Here is an 8,578-nt window from a genome sequence, read left to right on the forward strand (position 1 = left end):
TGTAACTCGCGAAGCGACGGCGTCCTCGACCCAGTCCTAATCGGCTATTTCAATGTGAGCGCGCCGTCGTCTTTGCCGTCGCGTTGTCTTTTCTAAATCACTCTAATGTTGAAAGAGGAGGGGGGAGCAAACAGTTTCAAAAATTGAACGGATGTCGAAGCAAATGTTGCTATTACCTTGCACATTTTCTCCAGTTCAATTATTTTGGCTTCAAGTGTTGTTATTACTCCTGGAGAACACTGGAACTAAAAGACAGAGAAAATAAAATCGCCATTCAAACCATAGGGTATAGGAATTTATAAAGAAACGAAACATAGAAGAACCGGATGGGGTTGTTTTCTATCGTTAAGCAGTGGTTTTGCCAAAGTGTTGGAGAAAATCGTTTCCATAACAGTAACGAAAATCAGCACACAGATATGGTACACAGGTATGGTACTTACGGTAAACATATGTTGCGAAGCTACCGGAAGCCAAATAAACAAATCATCACATAAGCCTCTTTTTGAAAACGAGGTCAAGCGCGATTTCTTTTTGCGTTATCAAATCAATTGTCTTTGACTGAAGTAGCTTTTGAAAAAAACAGGTGTCAATGTCGATATGCTATGATAAACAACCAAAGTGTGAGACTCCAAATCGTAACTAACGAGGTGTGCCGGAGAGCCGCGAACGCGAGCGCGTGGGTGTGGGTGTAACGTCTCCAGGTTTTCACTTCGGATACCTAAGGCCTGGCCAAACGCTGGCAACATTTCAACGCAACATCTTGCAACATTGTTGCATGATGTTGCGATATGCGTTGAACGGGCTGGCCAAACGCACGCAACATTTTCAACTTTTTCAACGCAACATGTCAATGTTTATGCGTCCCAGGTTCCTGGCCCGCAACAAGTGGACCTAGCGCGCATGCACTGGTGCAACAACGTTGCGTGAACGTGGCCAAACGAGTACAACATCATGCAACATCCAAAATGTTGCACCAAAAATTGGACCGTTTTCAAATATCCCATACATATCGCAACAGGGTGGCCAAAACGTTCGCAATATGTTGTGCCCAACAATATTGCGAGATATTGCGTTGAAATGTTGCGAGCGTTGGGCCAGGCCTTGAGGGACACATTTGCATCGCACTTAAGGTAACTGAGGGAAAAACACGGCTACTAGCAATCTTAACAATTAATATACATTCAAAGGTCCCATTTATTACCGCAGATGGAGGGCATTGTCCTGGATCACCGTTTGGACCCTAATAAAATAAAACACATTTGCACATAATCACAAGTTGTGTGATCGCAAGATGGTTTTGGCGCGAATTTATCAACTGGTATAACTCGCTCCATTCGGAAAAAATACCCGCACTTTCCGAAAAAGAAGTTGTATATGGTTTGATGAACGATTGGTCGTCATCTTTAATCCTCTACCACTTAATCCTTATCGGGAAGTACTTTTTATATAGTAATGCGCTCGAGGAAAATGTGAAGTTTTAATTTGCAGAATGAATTAATTCTGTTTATGAAATATTTAGAGTGGAAAAATGGCATGGGTTTCTCGAGTGACATTTGGTGTTGTTAACTAACTGTCAGTTAAGTCAAGTGTTTTGATCTGTAAATATGTAAGGTGTGTTTGGGTGATTGTAAAAATAAAAAGCTAAGAAAAAATATATGATAATAATAATAATCATCATCATAGCTTGTTTGAGATTTTTAGAGGTACATTAACGACTAACAGCAACGTTCAGCAACGTTTGCTTGCAGGCGCGACTCACCTTAGGCCCCGCCGCTCCTGTGATTCCGGGAGGGCCTGGAGGACCCTAAAATTAAAGAGCAAGTTAGTAGCCAAAAAGAACTGGAAAAATCAACTGCAAAAACATGAAGATTTGATTTATTCTCGCCTTTGCGCCAGGGATTCCACTCGCACCATCTTTCCCTTTCAGGGCAAGGGTCATCATGTTCTAAAAGAGATAATTATGATAAAACCAATGAAGAAACACGAGAAATTTCGTGACGGCGCGTGAAACGCTGCGATTAATTAAGACACAATTCCTTTTCTTGGTTCTTTTGGATCAGAATGCAAGTAAGGTAAAGAATTCAAAATCCAATCAATAACTGCAGCGATGTAAACAATCTCAAAATTGTTTTTCGAAAGACAAATGATTACAAACCACCTTTTTCTGCTAACCTGGGATACTTTCACGTTGCATTGTGGGGAGCCAGGACAAGTCGGTGACGCTGGAGAAGAGCCTGCTGTTCCCGAAGCTGCTGCTATTGGCTTAAAAATATGAGGAAATTTGTCACAGGATGTAATTTGAAGTCGAATATTGTGCAGTATTAGAATAATTTCAGACGTTCTTTTCAAGAGAAACGCAAGTAACTGCATGAAAGAGAAAGATGCATAAAACGAAAAATATGCAATTTTCAGCCAGATGGAGTGGCGCTAAATAAGTACAATGACCAGGGTTATCGATACTAGGAGCGAACAACTCCCATGCTAAGCCTATGTCACGGCATTTTTACAGACCGATCTATTTTGAGGCAGCGTTTACAAGAAAGCGGTTTCACATCGACACGTTTCCATGACTTCGAAACCGCCTCAAAATCGATGCGGTTTGGAAGTTTTCACACGAAACCGTTTTCGCCTGAAAATCAAAGTCGTGATGTTATAAGCGAGTGCTGCACTATGTGCTAAATTCACTATTTTGAATTGAACAATGAAAATTTTCGCACCAAAATAGTAACCATATTCAAATCGATGCGGCTTCACTGTTTACACGACAGATGAAACGGCATCGTTTTGAAAACGCTCCACTTTGGCAGCGGTTTCAAATCGACACGATTTCGGCAACAGTTTCGATCCGTGTGGTGTAAACAGAAGGTGTAACCACATCGAAAACAATGCAGCTACAAATGAAACCGCATTCGTAAACGCAGCCTGAGACAACCTTTTGCGCAAAAAAAGCAAAGGCAGTTTCGGATCGGTGACACTATGACGTCAGGTTAGTTTCTTGTGATTGGTCATCGGGCGCCTATGGGAGTCTCATCGGCGGGAAATTCAGTCTAAAAATATATCGGTCTGTGAAAACGCCGTTACCGGAATCATGGTCTGTTGTTCCCTCCTAATCGTGGGCTCCAGTTGCGACCACTTAGAATCGAGCCCAGATAACGGTTCTGAAATGTTACCTTATTAAGTGACACAAGTCCACTCGAAAAACGTCCCCGTTTCCACAAGAAAAAATATTTTTAATTTCAATATAAAGCGTTCGATGATCGCTGGATATAACAGTGTTATTGATCATTAAGTTGCATACACGGGTGAGGCTAAATCGAGAGGGTGGGTGGTGGGTGTTGGGTCGTGGGTCGCGTGGGTCGTGGGTCGTGGGTCGTGTTTATTTGAAGATAAAAAAAAGATACATATGAGCTCCCTCAGTGCTCGGTCCAAATTTGTCTTAGGTATCAGGTCTTGTCTGTTTCGAGAATTTCCAGTCGTTCATTAAAAAAGGGTTAGGGTTAGGGTTAGGAATTAGGGTTAGGGTTAGTGTTAGGGATCCATGACCCGACCAACGACACACGACCCACGACTCACGACCCACCCATGCCGATTAGACACTCTATACTGTATATCATTATTTGTTTAGAAGTTAGTGAGTAGGTAGTTAGTAGTAGTTAGTCTACTTATACCAATTTTTTATTTCACCGCTGCATTCCCTATGTAAATTTTATTTCCTTTTGCGTCACCTACTCGATTAGTTCTCTGAACTACTTAGGTGTTTCAAACTTTCGCACAATTGTTGTATTTTAGTTATCTGTGATTGCCTTGTTTTCAGATCTTGTGATTATCTTAATATTAATTTTCTGTGAATAATATTTGTGTGAGTTTAAGTACAAATTGGCTTGACTTGAGTACTTTTTCCTAAAGCGCATCAAACGCTGTGAGGAAAAGTATCCCAGTCCAAGACTCTTAACTCACCTTAACGCTAGAGCCGGTAAGAGTTACCGAGCTGCTCGGAACAGGGGGAGATTGCGAGTTCACCCCAGGGGCATCTTTAGACGTGTTGTCTGTGACCGCTATAGGGGGCAAACTGTTTATATCTACTGTTGACTCTTTGCTTGCATTGGGAGGTGCAGGAACCAGGAGATATGTACCATCAAGGTTTTTCTTTAATAAAAACTTTTCTCTTGCTCTGGTAGTTTCAAGAAGGAGCGCGACTTGTACAAGAGAAATAAGGCAGGCGAATGTGGAGTTCATCGCGGGAAGGATTGGTCACGTGACTTCATCAGGTGTTCATTCAAGTTATAGATGCATACTGATCTAGAATGAAAAACAAAAGACAACTTGAATCAGTGCTTCGGACTTTTAATTAGCGAGGTACCTAATGAAGAAATCAATCAAACTTCTGAGACGGAAGAAGTTGACATGGTCCACATTAATTGTTTTTGGAATTGCAGTTATCAGTTTAAATTGGCTTGAAACAAGAGTGAATTAGATAAGAGTGTTGATCTATCACTTTGCGGTCTTGACCCAGCACAGTCACAAATGGATTTAATTTTAGATACACTTTGCGCTCGAAACAAACAAAGGACCGCCAATTTTAACCAATCAGAAGAAGCCACGTCACGCGTGACTGCTTCTGCCATGTTTTTTTCAGGGCCATGACAACTGATTTTCGCGGGAACGGGCATTCTAAAAATAGACTCATTTGTGACTGTACTGGGCAGCCCACCCATGTCGTAACAACAATCTTATCTAATGCACTCTTGCTTGAAAAACTCTTAGCTATTTTCCGCAAATAATCATTGCCCCTACTGATCCACTACTTCGTGTTAGGAGAACAATCGAATATTTCTGCGAGCTGTTCGCATCCAGAATGTATCAATATCTCAATTTGTTACTTCTTAAACGAGTGGTCTTGGCTTCTAGACTGGAATTTTAGCATTTTTTTAAGGGGGAGAGGGGACAGAGGCGTTTTCGTTGCGGACGCTGTTCCCTAAACTGCGGAGCTTTTTCCAAGGACGAGGACAACGCAAATGAAAACGTCACTCGAAGATGAACACTTGCGTGATCTCAAGAATTTTGTGATTATCCTATTTGAAATTGTTGTAACAGTATGGTAGTTTCCTTATTCTAGTTCACCCATCTCTTGAGGGGAAGGGAAGGGTTTTTGAAGAAACAGAGGAGCCCCGAATTTTTGAAGTGCTACTATGATCAAAAATTATTTCTATACTTTTTCTTTGTATTTCAAAACTATGTTAACCGAACACTAAATGACCGAGGTTTTAAGCCTCCATTTCAAAAAGATACCTGTTTATTTTGACTGAAAATTTCCTAATTAATGTGCCGCCATTGCTGACTATGCAGCACGGGAGTTTCGAGCTTTCAGACTTTTAAACTGGTGTTTTGCATGTATAGTAAGCTGCGTTTAGACGCTGCAATCGTAAGCTAGTGAGTTTGACTTCATCTTATCCTCTATCCAACCCTCTGAGATCAAATCGGTCAGTCTTGAACATAAGTAACGGCGGATCGTGAAATCCAAAACTTGCACTCAAAGAAAACAGCCTTTGGGTAAAATTCAAAGCTCAAAATTTTGACAGTTAGGTGTTAAGCAAACACGCTTTCAAAATCGGAAGGTTAGCCTCATGGTTAGTGTGCTCGAATTCGGAGCGAATGGTACGGGTTCGGGGCCTGGCCGGGGACATTGTGTTGTGTTCTTGGGCAAGACACTTTACTCTCACGGTGCCTCTCTCCACCCAGGTGTATAAATGGGTACCAGCGAAATGCTGGGGGTAACCCTGCGATGGACTAGCATCCCATCCAGGGAAGGGAGAAAATACTCCTTGTTGCTTCATGCTACAGAAACCTGGGATAAGCTCCGGCCTGATGGGCCAATAGGCCTGTAAGCTGACTTTACCTGTTTTGACTTTAGAGCGAGTTCCAATCGAGAGTCGTAGAACCAAAACCAAGGTAATTACTTTGGCCAATCAAAAAGGACGAAGACAATCCAGTAAACCAATCAAAACTCGAAGTAATTACAAGAAGATGACACAAAGCGCGGGAAAGTGTGCACGCGCGAGCCACGATTGGTTTTGGTTTTACTTTGATTGGTTGAAAAAGTAGCGCAAGAACTGTGAACCAATTACTGAGTAAAGTAATGCAAAACCAAAGCAATTCGCTAATTACTTTCGACACTCAATAGCCCTTTTCACGGTTAGTTTTTCTTATTTGCATTACAATGTAATCTTACGTGTGTGCGAGGCAATTTCGGGTTAAAACCCATACATGCTAGATTACATTGTAATGCAAATGAGGAAAACGAACCGTGAAAAGGGCTATTGAAAACCGATCTAACGGGAAATAATATTTTTAAAAAACGTTCTCCCAGCAGTCGTCATCCTTGCTTAATCCTTTCATTCCTTCGATCGAAATGTTTATTCTCCCAACTAGAGCCATGGAGTTCTTTGTTGGATAGTCATGAGAATTTGGTGTTATATCAAGATAACACCTCTTAAGCTGATAAGATTCTTCATTCTCAATACCTGTTTGACTGACATTTCACTGAAATTGTGAAGAGAATTTACATACCGATCACTCTGAGAGTCAAGGGGTTATGCTCCGTTTTATCTACAAACACCGATTTTACAATGTTTGGCGTTTGGTATTAAAAATTCGGCTTTCTATAAAATACTACTGCGTTTCAACATTTGTGGTCATCACAAAAGAAAATTAATTTCTCTTAGAACAGCTAATTTTACTCTGATGTTTCGTGTTTGTATTAAACGTGGCTTCATATCTTCCCTTTATACTAACCAATCACGTATAGCGAACACATCCAAAGTGAACCGATCAGATTTCGAAGTGCAAAAGTAGCCAGTTCCCGGCGCGGGAAATTCGAGCGAGGAATAGTTGAGAAACTGCTTACAATGTTGATTTTGGTTAAAAGAAAGAGTCAGAGTGTCTTTGTTTAATAAGAAGAAGCACCGGAAAACTTACCTAAAATTATATATCGACATGAAAAGTGAAGGTCTTGATGTCGTGCAAAGTTCTAGGGTGGCCGAAAAATCGAATCAAGTTCAAAGTCGATTCTTAATTAACCATAGGAAAAGTTTAAATTTGAAATATAATACTAAGACTAAAAAATGGTAAAATGGGACTGCGGGCTATGACATAAGAAACCAGACTCAATTACCATGATTTGTCCCCGGGAGAGGAAAACTAATTGGCTCATCTTAAAACTGACCGTAAACAGAACAGCTTGCGTTCCACGCTGGATGTCACATGAAATCAAAATTCTAACAGGTACGCTCTTGAGATGAAAACGGAAGCTAACATATCATTTTTAAGAGGTGATTACAGATAAGTTTTTCGAAAATGATACATAGCCATAAATTTTATAAAAAGATTGGCTTAGAAAATTTACAAGTGACTGATTTTTTGTAATTTGTTTTGTTTCACAGTTTGTTACATAAAAATAAAAAGCTATATTAAAGTAAATGGCTCCATCATAGAAAACGTTGGCTTTCTTTTTTCGAAATTAAAGGAGGCGTGCAGATAGACCCAGTTAAAATGATTTCATGTGCGGGAATGTCCTCTATTAGAGATTATCATCAGACGACAAAAAATATCGCGGAAAATAAACTTATTAGGACAAAATTGTTTCAATACAAACAAGTTAGATCAACATAACAGACGATCAATATGATAGATTCTTTCCCAATGATAAGCAGTTGATGGGACCATATAGTAATGCAACGAAAAGAGAAGTCTCTATTAATTCAAGGGATGGGATTGATAAGGAACTCTAACATCATTTGGTTCCAAAAACAAAATGTAAAATATTGTCACCTGGAATACATTATTACAATTATTCTTCTACTGACAAGGGTTATCAGACGACAAAATTTAGAGTTAATTTGAGGGGATCTTGGTACGACACAATACAACCAGTTACCTTTGATCTGAAGATATCACCACCAGTTCACGAAGTCACTTGAATTTTCCACTGAGGTGTAAAAGTTTTGTCACGTAAGAGCAAAAACCAAATAGTGATCGGTCGATTCAGTTTCAGGGCTCAAACAGTTCTGCAGTATAGAGAATGAGGTAATTTACTTCAAAATCGACCGCGAATCAAATAAAATATAGTCAGCGGAGTCATCGTTGGCAGGTGGTAACAGGTGTTCGACGTGCCTGTCATCCTCGTTCTCAGCAATCTCGTACCCAGAGTCGTCGGGATTTTTGGTCAGCGGGTGAGCGCCCGCTGACCAAAAAGCCCGAGGACTCTGGGTACGAGGTCTCCGTTGTCGTTCGACAAAGAGGCCCTAGCAACGAGGTTGTGTGCCCGTTCGATTCTAAAAATCGGTCCCGTTTTTACGATTTAACAGACTATCATCTGTCTGTCTCCAAAAAGCTATTCATGCTTTTGAGCTCGAGGGTAAAAATTGAAAAGCAAAATAATTGCAACGTTTGATTTCTTACCCGAAACGCAATACATATTAATTAACCACTCCCTCAGGGGCTTTTCAATTTCAGGGCCGATGAAACTCAATCAACGAAACGACAGAACACAACAACAACAACAACTGTTAAGAATCCCAAC

At 40.5% G+C, this 8,578-nt stretch overlaps 1 protein-coding gene across 2 annotated transcripts in view; it reads right to left on the reverse strand.

The window, feature by feature from the left end:
• Positions 1 to 8,059, reverse strand: part of LOC138044412 (uncharacterized) — a 14,225-nt gene extending 6,166 nt beyond the window's left edge. For both annotated transcript variants that reach the window (XM_068890928.1, XM_068890929.1), the window contains exons 1-7: positions 7,934 to 8,059; positions 3,958 to 4,299; positions 2,173 to 2,262; positions 1,886 to 1,945; positions 1,760 to 1,804; positions 1,202 to 1,240; positions 177 to 245 (exon numbers count right to left, since the gene is read on the reverse strand). In XM_068890928.1, coding sequence (XP_068747029.1) covers positions 177 to 245; positions 1,202 to 1,240; positions 1,760 to 1,804; positions 1,886 to 1,945; positions 2,173 to 2,262; positions 3,958 to 4,236 — 582 coding nt within the window. In that variant the 5' untranslated portion in view covers positions 4,237 to 4,299; positions 7,934 to 8,059. The remainder of the gene's footprint in view (positions 1 to 176; positions 246 to 1,201; positions 1,241 to 1,759; positions 1,805 to 1,885; positions 1,946 to 2,172; positions 2,263 to 3,957; positions 4,300 to 7,933) is intronic.
• Between the last annotated feature and the right edge of the window lie 519 nt (positions 8,060 to 8,578).

The sequence above is a fragment of the Montipora capricornis genome, chromosome 4 (genome assembly GCF_036669925.1).
Source record: "Montipora capricornis isolate CH-2021 chromosome 4, ASM3666992v2, whole genome shotgun sequence".
Taxonomy (NCBI): Eukaryota; Metazoa; Cnidaria; class Anthozoa; order Scleractinia; family Acroporidae; genus Montipora; species Montipora capricornis.